The sequence below is a fragment of the Pomacea canaliculata genome, linkage group LG2 (genome assembly GCF_003073045.1).
Source record: "Pomacea canaliculata isolate SZHN2017 linkage group LG2, ASM307304v1, whole genome shotgun sequence".
Classification (NCBI taxonomy): Eukaryota; Metazoa; Mollusca; class Gastropoda; order Architaenioglossa; family Ampullariidae; genus Pomacea; species Pomacea canaliculata.
The window spans coordinates 33,228,343-33,245,671 of NC_037591.1; the positions used below are offsets into that span (position 1 = coordinate 33,228,343).

Sequence of the window (17,329 nt, forward strand, 5' to 3'; positions counted from 1 at the left end):
AGGTTGAGTTTTGTTCACAGACTTGTCGGCCAGTACAGTTGCCAATACAACAGGACTTACAGGGACTTCTGAGACTTGACACTTTGGCGCATTGTCCCGTTAAGGATGGCCTTAAGGAGGCGTTGCCATAACAACAAGCCTGCTTAACGTCACAGAAGAAAGGTCATGACCTCATCTCGATCCACAGGACGACTCTGCAAGCTTCAAAGGCTTGTATTTCGAGAATATGTTTATTCCCTAAACTTATGGAGAAATAGTATCTTACTAAGCTGAGCTCATTCATTTAAAATAATTATCCTAGTGTTAGCCTTGATGACTCGGGCTATTGTAAAGAAGAGCCCACCCCTGTCCCTTTCAACTGCTCGACACTCAAGCCTATAAATTAAATAAATAAATAAAGCAACAAAAATTAGCGAGGGTGCAGGTACATACCAACGACCGAATGTACAGTGCAGTTATTTCCAATCCACGTGTACAACCATAGCAATAAACATCAAAACTTAAGAAAGACAATAAAATATAGAAAGTTTCCATCATCTTTACACTGGTGATGATCCTCACTGACAAGCAGCTATGTGACGGCTTGTAAGAGTTTACATTTATACCCAAACACACGTAAATATGCCAGGATAACGGTTCCACGATAGATTATCACCTGCTTGGATATCACTCGGAGGCCCTGCTGCTGCTGCTGGCAAGATTTGCTGTATACAGATGTCTCACATGCTATTCCGGAGACTTTGCATGCTCCTGCTCCCCATGTTTCTTCCCCTCTTCCCCCGACACCCCATCCACACCCTTCATCTTGAGAAGATTGTATTGCAGGTGCTGAGATAACCACGGCCAGTCTTTCGTCTTTCGTCCTTCAGAACCACGAGAAAAGGAAGGGTGGACAGAAGAAAAGTTCCTGGCAAGATGGAGAAATCGACTTTACATTTCTCCAAAAGTTGAAGCGATGGCAATGGATTGCCAGTCCATGAGGCAAGTTAAGGTCGGAAAATGATAAGATAGAGGCGGCTTGTTGACAAAGTGCAGAAAGATATCATTTATAAGTATTAATTTTTAATTTAAAAAAGGGAGAGATTAAGTAAATACGGCATGGAGAGAGAGAGAGGAGAACAAGAGTGAGAGGTTTGTAGACGGCACAGGACGAAGCGAACTGGAGATAATATCACAGTGACTAGAAATAATATCAGAAATAATAATTAGAAACGCTTCCCGTGTAACGGTTGTAAAATATTGTTAAAGTTTTATGCAACTGAAACCTAAACAGTTTAGAGCAGAGAACTTTCGTTACGGAGGTGGAAATTCATTGCGAAAAAAATATAAAGCAATTATATGAAAATTGTTGTTTTGATGCTCCTGAAAATAAACCGAAACTAGAGAAAATATTTTTTTTCGCTCTAGTTTTTTACCTGCTTATGCTTCAATTTCTGTTTGTTTATTTGATTATACAAACAAACTTTCCCGTGTCCAGGTTGAGAAGATTCTCAACTACATATTCGTAATATTCACTACCATCACACGCCACGCTCTTGGTCAGAGTAACACTTTTATTCATCCTATAGGATTCTGTGAACAGGCCAATCATAAATACACGTGGAAGACATGAACATGTTTCCAAAGCGAGATGAGTAATTCGTTATGACAGCAGCTGACACATCACGTGACGAAGGTATCCTGGGGAGAGCGTGCTACACCGCACGTGACTTCATCTTATTGTCGTTTTCCGCCGTCTGCATCACTCATCTGCAATCTCTTTACCACATCATCAATTAACAGATGACAAAATAAATAGTCTGCACAAGCGAAATATAACTATGCCAAAAACATGAAACAAATATTTAAAAAAAATATCTCCAGTTACTATCATTGTACACACAGGATATAGTGTATTACTACATTTGAGGTTTGAAGTCAACAAAGACGCATGACAGCAAGATGCTAGTTAATAAAAAAATTTCATTTGTCTTAGACGAAATATATTATCATTACATTTCATTTTATTGGTTCTAACCCAGAATACATAAAAAGTCAGGATACAATCATTATGAAGTTCTGACTAAAAAAAAAATGTGATCGGTGTAAATTACATTTCTTTTAAGATAAACCAACAGGAAACAGTTATAGAAACTTTTAAAGGATGTACTGACTAGAAATATATATAGGATGCAAACGATAAGAGTTTCTCCTTTTTCCAGTTTCGAGTTTACATGATATACATCGGTGACAAATACGAGTTTTGCTTTGCTCGGGGTGTGTGCTGGCCACAAAGATTTCTTAACGACGTTGGCAGGAAAAGAGTGGTGGAGGGAAAGGAATGATGGAAAAGGCGAGGTGAGTGAGAGCATGGTAGTGAGTGAATTTCCTGTGACACCACAGTGTGCGTCACACATGCATGTTATGCACAGTGTGCGTCACAAACATGTTGTGCACAGCCTGCAGACGAAAGCATTTATCAGGTCAGCTCGCGGAGGGAGAGAACGGGACCTGGAGAAACATTCTGAGGCCGCCTGATTTCTCCGGGGCGGAAGTGACGCACAAGCGCGTGTGTAAGACCCGCGGCAAGCCTGCGCATCGGCCGCCTACGTGCTGCACGTCACCTGCACGTGTGATGCACGGCGCACGCTCCGACTCCGTCCCGGTCCTGACCCCGCCGCGTGCGTCACCTGCAAGATGGCGGGACTCCTCCTGCTCGCTCTCTCGTGCACAGCAAAAGTGCATCATCGGGTGGGTGGGTGATGAGAGGAGGACTGCCAATCTCGGGTATCTTTAATATACAAACCAGTGAATGTGGAAAAGTCGGGGTGAGCGTGTGGGGGTCTGTCTTACTGTCATGACAACCCCCCGGAACTCGCATGTAGGCGATCTTGCACATTAATGGGATACCGAGGATGTCGGGGTGGATGCCAGTGCGGAAGCAGGGTATCGCAAAAGAACCATCGCCCTTGTCAGCTACTTGAGAGTCATCGAGGACGCGCCAATCTACACAGCTCCTTCAAGAGCTGATACAGATGATGAAGGACGAGGGCGAAAGAACGACCTGGATTGTAGCGAGGACAGGTGGAAGAAACGGTACAAAAGAAAATAAACAGGAAAAGAAGAAAAAAAAAAAACGATTGGATAATATATGTGTGTGATTAAGGAAGGACAGGTCGAGGCGAATCGCAGTACTAGCCACGAGCCTGGTGCTCCAACTCATCCCACTGCCCTTTCTGTCTTTCATTTCTTATATTAATATGCGTACCCTGGTTCACAGCAGCGGACACGTCACGGCAAATGAGTGACGCCTGTGTTTGGTCACGACTAGCCACTTATGTTAGGTCACAAACAGTCACGGACCTCCATTGTAAACAGTGAACAGAAAACATGAAATTTGATGGACGCAGGCAAACAGGTCTCATTAAATCTGCTCTTGTTTATCGTCATGGGACCTTGGGTTTTCCGTATTTCCCATGGCAAAAAATAAATAAAATATAAATAAATAAAATAACCTCCTCATACATTTATCTACAGCTGAAACCGAGCTTCTCTACCCCTCCTTCTCCCCCACCGATTATTCCTTCTCTCTTTGTCCGTCTCTCTACCCCAATTTTTTACTGTCTTCATACATCTCTCTGCTTTGGTTTGTCTATCTTTCTATCTTTCCTTCAGGATGTCTACCTGCCTGGCTGTCCTTGTCGGTTACAGTCTGGAACCTGCTCGGAAAGCTGCGTTTAATTAACCGTGATAGCTTTTCGATGCAACAAGCGATAACTGACGCAGACATCATAATTCTATTTTATCTCCCACAGGGAGCCTCAAACTACTCGTTCCCTCCATCGTGCCAATAAGCACTCGTCTGCTGATCGCTGTCATACACGCAATGGTCGCACCTACTGGTGGTGTGCTGCTGACAACATGCGGCTAGAGAGCATGTGACTGTAGAGTAATGGCATCACTCAGTGAAACTGCTTGTCTACAGTTTTTTTTTAAAGCGCGAGGCAGTGTGTCCCGACATTTCACAACATCAGCGGTCAACTGTTCTGACAGAAATCGCTGCCACTAGCAGTCAAAGGCCGGATTCTGTGCTAACAATGGGTACATGTACACTTGTACTAACAGCAGTCAACGCTAACAGTGATGTACACAGCACTAGCGACACTAACGGTCAACATCTGCAGTCATCACAAACAAAAATTAAACTCAGTACAAAAACTTGGATACCCATGGGCACCAAAGTCGCCAGCAGTCAACCCTGACAACACAGACAATTTGTCATTGCAAACAAACAAATAAATATCTGATACAAATCGGCCCTAACGACTAGCAGTCAGCTCTAGTAGCAGCAACAGCAGAACTCAGCAATAACAACACGAAAATGATCGTTATAAACAACAAACAAATGTGATAAACAAGTCGGCACTAACAGCACTAGCAGTCAGCTCTATAGTAGTAACAGCAGTCAGCTCTATAGTAGTAACAGCAGTCAGCTCTATAGTAGTAACAGCAGTCAGCTCTATAGTAGTAACAGCAGTCAGCTCTATAGTAGTAACAGCAGTCAGCTCTATAGTAGTAACAGCAGTCAGCTCTATAGTAGTAACAGCACAGCCCTATAGTAGTAACAGCAGTCAGCTCTATAGTAGTAACAGCAGTCAGCTCTATAGTAGTAACAGCAGTCAGCTCTATAGTAGCAACCTGAGTCAGCCCTATAGTAGCAACAGCAGCACTCAGCAATAACAACACAAAAATGATCGTTATAAACAAAAAACTGATAGAAATCGTAACAACACAAGCAGTCAGCTCTATAGTAGTAACAGCAGTCAGCTCTATAGTAGTAACAGCTCTATAGTAGTAACAGCAGTAAGCCCTATAGTAGTAACACAGCTCTATAGTAGTAACAGCAGTCAGCTCTATAGTAGTAACAGCAGTAAGCCCTATAGTAGTAACACAGTCAGCTCTATAGTAGTAACAGCTCTATAGTAGTAACAGCAGTCAGCTCTAGTAAAAGCAAAGGGCAGCACACTCGCGTTCAACTGTAGTTGACTCAGAGTTACTCAGCAATAATAAGGCTAGCAGCAGCTCCAATCACAACCACCTGTTAACACTTACAATACTCGGGTTCACACAGAATGCCAGTGGCACTAGTAGTTTCTATTCACAACAGCAGACACGAGAGAAGGAAGATTGAAATAATCATGACTAGATTAAAAAAATACTTTTAAAAGCATGACATCAGCTTACTGTAAACAAAACAAAAAGGACGAGGTAAACAATACATTAAAAAAAAAACGTGTTTCTGTTCAGGCTTAAGTTCATCAGAAACAAGGACCAAATGTTTTGTTTTAGTGTGTTCAGCTTTTTTTTTTAAATCCCTTTCGCTTTCAGTCATTCACTCTTTTGTGTGCTTTCGAAGGCTCTGCTGTTGCTCAACATAAACACCCTACAGCGACACACCAGGTGTTTACGATCATGAAAACAATACAACAATATAAACCACAGACCATCATCTGTTTGGAAACGAAGTCTTCCTGTGTAAATCTGCGGAAACGTGACTAACCAAGCGCCGTTACAAAAGCTGAATAATGGATTCTTTGTTTATACGAGAAGAGCTCTGACGAGGGCACAACTTTCTGAAGCCTGTGATGGTTGCATTAACACGGTGAAGGTCCACGGTGAGATGGAAAGGTGTGGAAGGCCAAGAAGAAAAGATAATCGGAGAAGGAGGGGCTACGTGGGGAAAGTTAGGAGGAAGACTGAGATGAAGAAAGATGGAGCAAAAGGAGAAGAGCAAACAAGGAGGAAGACTGTGCTTTATTTGTCCATTAAAGCTAATTCCTCACCAATCGAATAACGATCGCTGATCAAACTCTTGCAGTCCTTCTGATAAGCCCAGCACAAGATGCGAGGTCAAGCAAATAAGATCAGGCAAAAGGTTAGGGGTCATCTATTGGCCGTTTAGTTGTGGGACAGAGAAAGTGAAGACGGGGTCACTCTCCATCATGTACAACCTCTTCTTCGCTTCTGGGAGCGGTGGCGTCTCCTTCTTGTCGCTCCAGTAGTGAACGATCTCCTGGTCGGAAGGACAGGTTTTCCGGAAGGTGTCGTTGCCGTAGGCGGCCCCCAGGTAGCGCCACAGGGCCGCCAGACGCGGCGGGATCTCGAAATCCTTGAATGCCTTGGACGCCACCCGGATTTGCTGCAGCTTGGGCAGCATGAGGCAGTCCAGGTGTGTCAGGTGATTGCCACACAGGTAGCGGGTGCCGGAACCCTCCAGGTAACGGTCGAAGGTGATGAGCTCCTTCAGCAGGTAGTCGGCCGTGTGGCTGACGTTCTTGATGTAGAAGGAGAACTTGGAGAAGACGTCCAGGCAGGCGGCGTGGGCCTCGGGATTGTGGTAGCGCAGGTCCGGCACGGGAAAGTTGTCGTCTATGTACTGCATGATTTCATCGCCGTCGATGACCACCTCGTCACCGTGTTTCAGCACCGGCAGCTTGCTGGCGAACTTCTTGAACTCCTCCGGCGGCCGCGCCATGTTGACGGTGATGACGTCGTAGGTCAGGCTACCCTGCTTGGCTTTGAGGTCCAGGACCATGTAGAAGCGCTGGCAGAAGGGGCAGGCCCGTAGCTGATGCCATCCCACCCAGCCTTCACGTACAAAGTCACGTGATTAGACGGGACAGACAGGTCGGTCATCCGGGCACTCATGTTGACTGGCGAGACTCTCGGGTCAGCTCGCTGGACGATGCAGCTGGAGAAGCATTGACACAAAGATTATTTTACCTTTGTTGAGAGACAAATTCAACATCAGGGAGAGAGAGAGGAAAATAGCATTGCAGTGAAGGAATAAATGAAGGAAACGAGTGTAAACAAAGCAAAAAGTAAACAAAGATGGTCGTGCTTGAAATGTCATGTGGATGTTGGGAAAATTTCATCTCAACAGCACAAACTTGTACAACGTTTTTTTTTCTTACTGGTTACTTGATAAATGTTCTGAGGGGACCGGGGATCCGGTGGGAGCAGACAGCAGTGGGGAAAATCATGGTGGTCATTAGCCTGACTAAATAAAATTAAATTAGTGAAACTGCTTGCACAGCCGGCTAATGTGTAGAAAGAACTCGTGAGTACCTTGGTGAAGCATATTACACACGAACACACACACACACACACACAAACACATACACACACGTCTATGCAAAGATAATCGTGCTGAAAGATAATTGCAAGATTTTCGCTGTTTTGGAGGTAATTAGCCGAGCCATTCAAACACGTGTGCACAAACATAAATATATATTTTCACAGATGTCTAAAAACATTCATACATTACCTTTGTGTGGACTGGTATATAATGTATACATGTAAACATATTTAGTATAGAAATATAGATCATCACACATCACATGTGTAAACCTATTTGTAGATACACCATCAGGCCAGTGTTACAGATTAATACGTATATGAGGATAAAGCAAGAATGAATACACGCACGCAAGCCACACAAACTAACAACTACACGAGCTGTGCTGTGTGCAGGTGGAGGATACGGCGATAAGGAGTTAATGATGAGGATGGGGGAGGCTCAGCACGTGCATGCACGTGCCCTGCAGGGCATTGCTCCTCTCGGCTGTGGAGACTAATTTACACGGGGAACTACTTCACGTGGCTGAAGAAAACTACTTGACATCCGCTACAGAGCACTACTTCACACACGGCTACTCATATATTTCACAGGGCTACACTGGCATCAACTACAAAACTGTACGTCACTACACTACAGATGTTTACAGGCTAGCTCGACCCACGACTACAGAGCAGTACACGTGGTTACATCTATTTACTGAAGTGAGCAAGGTGGAAAAAGAACCCATCATTGCACACTCTCCATTCTAACAATGACAAGGCACCAGTCGCATCACCACCTCATGTACAGGTCGACACTAGTTCACGTGCTACACACCTACAACCCTCTACCCACCCTCACACACCTCTCTCGTCGAAATCATTCACAGCTAAGTATCGATGCAAACCATGTCTCACCTGCAGGCAGACAAAAAGCAGTTCTGGCTCCAGGTAAAGTCGGTTGGGTTCCTCCACTCTCCACGTCACCGATGGCCGTTACACACTCCGCGAAAGTTCCACCTTGACTGCTAGAGTTGAAGGACGAAGGTCGCGTCTGGTCGCCGCATCACTCATCACCTAAGGCGCACATTCGACACTTGCTGCTGGTACGGAGGCAAACATCACCATCACCATCACCACACCAGTGGGGAAACAAACACAGCCAACCGCTTTGACTGCACAGGGAGAGGTGGTGGAGAGTTGTGGTGGAGGGAGGAGAGGATCTCGAACAGGAAATGCCTCAGCCTCCCAAGTCGCCCTTGTTTTCTGCCTGCACTGCGCTCCGCTTCTACACAGACAGATGCTGCATGTAGCTACACAGACTTCACAGATGATACGAGTGTAGATGGCAGGCTACTGTACAAGACAGGGTGGGGGACAACTCGCTTGCTCAGCCTCCCAACCTCGCTTGCGTCGAGAACAAGATTGGCGAGTCGTCTGCCCTTTGAGGTGATGCTGCTGCTGCGCGGTGTCTTCTCGCGCCGACCACGAGATGTGGCGAGAAGAGTGTCAGCGAGGAACGGAGAGAACGTATAGATGCTTCGTCGCTCGCGCATGCCTCGGTAAAAACGTCCTTGACTTTTCGCCCTCTCCTCCATCATCATCACCAACACACACACACGCAGAGCACGCGCGAGGAACATATGCTCAAGACGCAACACGTGTTGGTTCCCAATCAATAGTCGAGAAGGAATGGACACCCTCCCGCTTCCCCTCCTCATCCCCGAGAGTTGTACGTGATGTTTCCGCGTGTGAACGCTTGGCGTGGTAGGGAGGGTGAGGGTTGGTATTGGGGAAGGGAGGGATAGGCAGGGAGACGCTCGTGGTGCTGCCCTCACATTTATCATTGATGTTTTGTTATTGTCTGGACGCTGGCAGTATACCCGGCTGTAAAGCGGCAGCATGGATAACGATTGGAATTTTATGCAGTCGTCTGGTTCTGCATGGTTTGAAAATGAATGAATAACATTATCGGATTTGTTTTTTTTCTCTTCTTGCATCTCCCACCCCAAATATCTCTCTCTCTCTCTGTATAGAGTTTGCTGTGTATGTTTGCGAGAGAGTGAGAAATTGTTTTATGAGAGGGCATATGTGTGTATGTGTGTGTTAATTAGAGAATATTAGTAAATATATTTGCACGTATGTGCGTGCGTACGCGTGTGTGTGTGAGAGAGAGAGAGAGAGAAATGTGTGCGTGCCTTTAATTGTTTGCATGCCTTTTGGTGCTTCTGTCGCTCATTCAATTCACATTCACAGGTACATATGCAATCACACAACGTGCACGTGACACTTAAATTTTTGTGTCCACAACTGCTGGAGCTGGAATCTCGTTCCTTCTACCGCCGCATAGGAAAAAGAGGATACCCTTTGACCCAGCCTCCACCTCTCGTTTGAGTCACGTGACCTCGGCATTTCATCAGCGCAGTCATTTCTGGCGTGTTGACACTTTAATGCACCCTCTCACATACACATACGCAGGCCCCTCCCTTCCACACACACACAAACAGCCTTTTCCTTGACTATTTCATAAACCTTTGACTGGCCAAAGGCCTTGTACACTGTTCACAATGACTCTTTGTGTATATTTGTGTATGTGTGTGAGATATGGAGATGAAGGTTGTCAGTTGTGTTTCTCTATCACACATACCTTTCACTCTCCGCCAGTTCGCAACCATTATCAACAATAATCTTGAAAAATCGTTCCACTCTTTCTCTTTATCCTTGTACCTCCCATTTTCGTTCTGTCTCTCCTTCCCCTGTTTGTCGTCTGCCTCTCAGAGAGAAAGAGTGGTGGTGGTGGGGGGGGGGGGAGGAGCAAAAATCGAGCGTGAAGTCGTTTCTCCGTTCCTGGCTCTGTTGCTCGATCTATATCTCTGTCTGTCTGGCTGGCCGTCTCTAAAATATCGAGGGTAATACATGACAGACTATTGGCTTTTAGTGAACTAACGGGTGTTCAGGCTAAAGCAAAAATATTTTTGTGTTCTTAAAGTATTATTATTCCCGTTTTACCATTTCCTTATCCTTGCCTTGCCATTCTGTGTTGTCCACCTTATATTTATGGGTTTTAAAAATAAAGAAGGAAGGAGAAAAAAGAAACAAAAATAAAATACGAAACGCATACGTTTTCGATTTCCCCTTTTCGATAGAAAAGAAAGGGATGGGATGGACGAGGGCAGGTCCTCTCAAAACAGAAGAGAAGGAAGTTGTGCAGACTGACAGCTTGTGTCCATAGTTTGTCCAACATCCCGTCTATAAACAAACAAGAGAAAGGCAGTAGCTTACTCTAGTGGTTTATGCATCTGACCTCGAGGTAGGCCAGCATAGAAAGGACTTGCTAGGTGGCGCTCGTGTTGTCGAGGACGCGGTTGCCAAGAACAACAACAGGCCATTCACAACCCACTAGGAGAGTGTGATACATGAAGGCCAGCACTGCACTTCCGTCCCCTACCCCTTCCCCACCCAACACCACCACTCCACTCAGCAGAATGGGATGTGGGTCGCGACCTGGAGGTGGGGTTGCAAAGACAATGCCAGGAAGGTGAGTGGGACAATCAATGACACGTGTCAAACACGTTACAGAAGGGAAGTGAGGAGGGAGTGATGTGGAAACCAGGAGGGAGAATGCGAAAAATAAAGTGAATTGTGAAAGATGAAGTGAACTGTGAAAGATAACATGGACTATGAACGGCAGTGAATTTTCTATGAGGAACAGGTAGTCAAAATCACTGTTCACTAAAAAATCATTTTAGTCTTAGCCGCAATAGTTTTGGTTAGTTAAGTTAAATAGTAATTTTAACTTGTACAAGTGTGTTAAGCGAGAAAGGTGGCTTTTTGTTGGCATTAGCTGTGAAGATGACTTCACTAAAAGGTCTGACACGTGGCTTCAGAAAACCCACGAAACCCTGGCAACACCCGCAACATATTGAGTCTTATTTGTAAACGGAAGTTGCTTTTAGGTTAAGCTAGCGAAACCATGACGTAAAGACCCTATGACCTGGCTGACCTGTGACCTGTGGCGCCATGTGCCCTTATTTTCCATCACTTGGTCCCTGCCGAGTGTTGAGTGCTGTACATACTGTGAATGAGTGAGCGATCATGTCAACATCTTTTTGTGTGAAGCAAAATGCTGTTTAGGACAACTACCCATCATGCTCACCATAAATCTGCTCAGCACCAGTGATACATGAAAAAGGACTGCAAACAGCTAAACTCATTTGTAATGAAAACCTTCACGAATTAAAACTTAAATCAGAACAGAGATGTAAAATATCTGCAGTTTTAAATGTCTCTGCGAACCATGCAAAACGCTCTCTGCACGACTTCCGACTGCTACACAGCACGAGTGTGTCTAGCGATGTTGTTGTTGTGCTCAAGGAAGACAAGAGATGGAGTAAAACTGATTTTCACCCCAACAGGCAAGTGGAAGGCTCTTTGCTGTCGAGAACGGAACAGGTTATCAGGTGTGTGCTGATAACCCAGGTAATATTAAAGGCGTGTCGGTTGTTTAGTGCTGCGCCAACAGGCTGCTTGACAAGGATGCATAATGGAAGATATTTATTTAAACATAAATTTAAAAAGAAAGAAAGGAAAAGAAAAAAGTAAATAATCTACCTTCGAAAAGGGTATGAACCTGTCTCGAGTTTATTGTTTACTCGTTCACTCATACTCACACAAAAGGCATACGCATTCGCTGAAACAAAAATAAATTAATCAAGCTGGAGCAGCATTGTGATGGAAGGGAGACAACCTAAGCCGGCTGTGGTATTTGGTACAATGAGTTACTCCTCTTTAACCATGGTTTGAGGTTACTGACTTAGCAGAAGCGAAGTGCTACCAAGTCATGCGCTGTCTGTATATGAAGAGATATTATTGTTTGCATAGGATATTGCTTTCTGTTTGTACATATTAGCGTGAGTACATATGTGTAACAAGGAGAGGGATGTGTATCCTTGTCTTGTAACCAGCATTTCTGATTTTGTTTTGTTTTGTAACTGAACAGGCTGCCCTTGTTATAGTAGCCCATTGGAATTAAAATTATGTGTGTTTGAGTGTGAGTGTGTTTTACAGATGTACGGAAAACGAAAACAAAGACAGCCACTTACATAGTATCATCTGTGTATTAATCTTCTGTCTGCGACACAACTTTAGACGTCTGCGAACAACGGCCAAATACCTCAAGAGTCGGTTGAATAGCTTCAGAAGCATTCCTTCCAAACTTTGCACACGACACATCTTTGCTTGAATGCTATCAAACTCAAAGTTGCTGTCTTCTGGACACACTTTTCTGCAATCTTTTTATTGCCCTAAAGTAACCTGAGAGAATCTTGGGGTTTCAGGGAATCAATTTATTCGGTGGGCCAGCTGTTATTTTGTTGTTTTCTGTTGTTGTTTCGTTTTTGGAGTTTTGAATTCTAACACCTAAACATTTTGAAGAACAGATCTCCCAAAAAATATAACTTAAAAAGGAAGAGGGAATTATAAAGAAGTAGAGGTTTTTTGTGGGGTTTCGATCTAGCAGCGAGTGGTGTCTTGTGTCCCCAAGTGATGACTCATGAAGGGGAATAGAAAGAAAAGGTAATCGCGAACTGTGAACCGCATCCGAGCGAGACGGAGTTCCTTGCGACAAGGTGTCACTTGAAAGAGGACGATTATAAACAGCTTGTGACAAACGGGTATGTGGGAAGTCGGGTATCGCTATATCACCAAGGATCTGTCAAGGATTTAACAACAAGCAAGGTTCTGTGGGAAGAAGGAATGGGAAAGGGAGGATAACTCACCTATTGGCATGCGAGAGTTTGAAGAAAGAAGGAAGGAGGACCTGATGTCAAAGGTCAGAAGAACGAAACGAGAAGGAGGATCCGTGGATTTATCAGGAAGGGAGACTGAAAAGAATTGTAAGGACCATGCAGTCTCTTTAGGACAAGCGAGGTTCAACTGCTTCTAGACATCAGACAGATATTTTTATTCATTCACAGGTATGGAGAAATTAAATTGGCAGTTCACCCATACAATTTTCTCAAATAAAGCTTGAATAAATATGCTGTCTAAATAATGTTTAAAATATTTCCAGAGAGGATGTTACAACAAATGTAAGGGAGATTTCGTGCACACCCCACCTCGATCGTACCTTGATACTGGTTTATTGAGCCGCCGACACGAGCAACCACTGTAGACTTGTCGGTAGGTGGGTACCAACAGTGTTAAGGTTTACTGACCCGTGAAGTCGGGGTTGGGGGATAAGTGAGGGGGATAAGTGGGTTGATGGGTCATTATTAGGCCTAGCAAACCACAGATTTCGTCGTGGGTGTGAGCAGGAAAGCCCTGCCTGAGCCTCATCTCCTTAGGTGGTGAGTGCGCTAGGAAGTCAAGAATTATAATAACGTTTGTTTGTTTGTTTGTTTGTTTGTTTGTTTGTTTGTTTGTTTGTGTTTTACGTCGTGCCAACTAAGGCCATATCATGGCCACTATAACACGAACACCACACACACACACACACACACAATGTTTTTGCAGAACCACGTTGCGGTGCAGTCAGATCCAGTGCTTGAACTACAGGAACAGAAGCTGCTGAAACATTTACATACAGGATATATATATATACAGACATGCAGGGAACCTTTCAAGTATAAGTTATCCAGTGAAAAATCTTACTTGTGTACTTCTACAAGTATTTCATAGAAATCAGAATTACTCTTCACTGCCCATGTAATACGAAAACTTTTCTTCTCGTGAACCAGTATCCACATCTCCCGTGGTTAACAGCATCTGAACAAAGGAGTATTCTGACTGAACTGACTTCTGCTAAATCAATTTGTCTGTGTGGAAACTGTCTCTCCTTTCTCTCATTGCCTCTCTAAAACAGTGATGTAACTGAGCATTCCTTCCCAGTCCCAGCCTTGTTCCTCTCCAAGAAGAGGACGGTTTCTTCAAGGTTCCTGTCAGCTTAGGATCAAACAGCAGACGAAAGGGAAGAAAAAAGTACGGATGTTCACAGCTGCATGTTCCTGCATTGCGATCTAAGAACCAAATCATCTTTTTCAGAAGAGCCTTCGCCCTTCAAAAAGACATCAACGTGCAAATTTGTCATTAGCTTTTATCTGGAGTGCGAACACATATTCGTAAATGGGAACAGCTGTCAAAATTACTTGCAGTATAACCTTTTTCAGTCTTCCACGTGTGATAAGCCTTTAGAAGTGGCACCCTAGAGAGAAAGACAGACAGAGAGAGAGAGAGAAGGCGATGATATCTGTACAAAGTATTAGCTATGTGACCTACAGTACACACATTCTTCTCTCTCTCTCGCCTTTCTCGTCGCTCTTACTCCTTGTTGGAGGCTATTTCGCCACCTTCTACTAACCTCACCCTTCAAACATGCCTACATGTTGTCCTTTTCCTGTAGAGTTCAGTGTTTTCAGTGTGGCACTTTTTTGTAATTTCTTGTTTTGTTTACTGATCTGTCACAATAAGGGAGTCTATGGAAAAAAACGAGTGCTAACTGTGGTATAGGTGGACATGGTGTATGCGAGGGAAGGAAGTCTGGTCTGTCTTTTCTTTCGATTCGGTAGTGAAAGAAACTGAATCTGGAATGGGAACAAACCCTTAATTGTTCGTGCAGTGAGTAGATGTAATGGGACCTTCAGCATTGAAAGGACCACAATCTGATTTCGACATTTTGTTAACAGCAAGGACAGAAGGACAAAGATATTTAAACCTGGCAATACTACTACTGCTGCTCGTATGCAACATTTTCAGCTCGGGTATAATAAAGTAATTGATGTGAGTTTCTGTGAGTATTCATGTGATGTGGATGCTAAACATTTTTTATTTTAATCAGAATTGCTTATAGATTTCACTTCACCTACAGCCCTCAACGAGGCTTTCTTATTTCCAGAACGGATAAATATTTGGTCAACCGAAATTTCACTTAATTATAATTTTTATTTATTGTTGTTGTGTTCAGCCAGGAGGCAATGTTCAGGAACCTACAATCCATGCTGAAGCCAAGCTTCAAAGCCTGCAGAAAGGAAACATGCAGTCAGTAGAAAACAATATCCAGGAATAAATAAGAATTTATTAAATACAGTTTCACACACAAAACAGCAACATTGTTCTCCCCACTGAAAAGTTTTACTCAGAAGCTTACTAAATAAAAACTCACTAAACATTCGGTCATTAACACTGCGAGAGAGCTTAGTTGGCCTGACCATGATATCGCCAAATAGGACCTGGCATCAGCACTTTATCTTTAAACTTCCCCTGCAAAGTAACAAGTAGGTCGATTTTTTTTTAAATTCGATGACCTGAACAAGTTATTGCTGACTATGGTATACTCGGTTGCTTTAAATAAAAAAGAAAAGGAGAGGGAGGAAAAAGAAACATATGACTTTTGCATTGAGCTCAGAATATCGCAGGACTGGCCCAGAAGACGGGGTACATCCGGAGAACTCTCCCGGCCTGCTTTTTCAACCCGGTTACCACAGCTGGCGATCCATTCAACAAACCGTGAAAACACTAAAGTATTTTTGCACTGCACTAATAAACACAGTACTCAGTACAAGTGCAGAAAGGGTATACGGAGGCCTTTGGCCTGCATGGAAAAAATTGGTGCAAGGCCATGCTCTTCGATGGGCAAAGAGAGAAAAAAGGGGTGAATGGCCAAAACTTAACCTACAACACCACTCAGAGCTGCATCCTTTGTGTGGATGGGATAATGTAATCACAGAATAACCAATGGCCTGAAAGCATCGTGGGATTGAGGTCGACTGATACTCTCGAGATCCCCTTTTGTAGGTCCACATTAGTGGCTGTAGTTACTTGTGTGTACTAGGATAATGCGAACCTTAGGTGAACAGATGTTTCTTGGGTTCGTAACCACGGTCATTGGCTTCTGTAACGGGGCCAAGTAAGATAGCATTTTTACAGAAGAGCCATCGTCCTTTAAAGAAAACCCATCTGCGTGCAAACTTAGTTATTCTTTGAAATAAGAAAAAAAATCGTTGAGTGAAAACAGCTGCGGTAAATACTTTCAACCTTACTGGGGTGGTAAGCTTTTGAAAGAGGCATCATAGAGAAAAGGGTGAGGGAAGGCGATGATATCTGTCCACAGCTTAGTTATTTGACCTACACAGATTCTTTTTCACAACTTTATCGCTCTCTCTCTCTCTCCCCTACCTTACATCTCTCCTCAGCATAAAACCAATGGCCACTCCCCATCCAATTCCCAATGACCCAGCTGGGTCACTTTCCATAAATAATAATAACAGTAAAACAACTTTTTACATAGCACAAATGAGCGGGTATGGCCGTAAAAATAACACATTGTCTCTTAAATAAAGCAAGTATGATGAAGATTTTCATTCAACCTGTAATTAATGATACAAAAATCTGTATTTCAATTAGACAAGGTTACAGCATGCGTAATTCAGAGGCCGCGGTGGTGCACGTCTCATGAGTAGGAAGGTTGACTCGCCAGTCAAAAGATTTCCTCCTTACAGTATTTGATATTTATTCACAGCTCGAAAATGAGATTTTAACCCATTGTATTCACCTCTGGTTCCTTAGCTTCTCATTTAAAGTATAAATATATATATAGATATATAAACATATCAAGTCTGGCTAGTGAAATATAGGTCATGCACTTTCTTCCGCATGTTCACGAAAACTCGGTGAACAGCAGGTCCTAAGTCATTGAGTCCAATGTGCTGCTCACAGCAATAGAAGAAACCTGTTTGTGTTGTGGTGTTTTCAATGATTATCTTCTGCACTAGATGTTCCTTGCTCCAAAACTTAAATGCAGAACTCTATGTGCTTATAGTTTCTTGAATAAATTTAAAATTTAGAATTTTATTTTCCGTAGATTCAGTTTCTCGAACGTATAAGAAAAGAAATAGAGTATGCGCGAGTCCGAAGACTTAAAAAAAGTTATTTATGCACTGATTATATGCATGGCTTGTTTGGTTACTAGCTGCATGCAGTCCATCCATCCATTTATTGTAATATTAGTCCAGATTAAACACAGTCGTCCTTCTAGAGATGACACACTGGTCACTCCGTTGTAGACACAAGCATCAAGTCTAGAAAAAAATAATGCAAGATGCGGACAACAGTTGGTCTCAGACGTTCGGAATGCAAACCTCACAGCACAGAAAATATACTTCGTCATCAACGCCTCAGCCAGTCAGGGTGAAAGTTCACGCCAGTAAGTAAGCTCTCCAACACGAAGGTCCGTGCC

General features: G+C 43.6%; 1 protein-coding gene across 1 annotated transcript; it reads right to left on the reverse strand.

The window, feature by feature from the left end:
* Nucleotides 1-1,533: 1,533 nt before the first annotated feature.
* Nucleotides 1,534-8,815, reverse strand: LOC112557132 (chloride intracellular channel exl-1-like). Its single transcript, XM_025226786.1, is given in 3 exon segments — nt 1,534-6,597; nt 6,600-6,730; nt 8,017-8,815. Coding segments are annotated over 2 exon segments (759 nt in total). The 5' UTR covers nt 6,688-6,730; nt 8,017-8,815; the 3' UTR covers nt 1,534-5,926.
* Nucleotides 8,816-17,329: the final 8,514 nt, after the last annotated feature.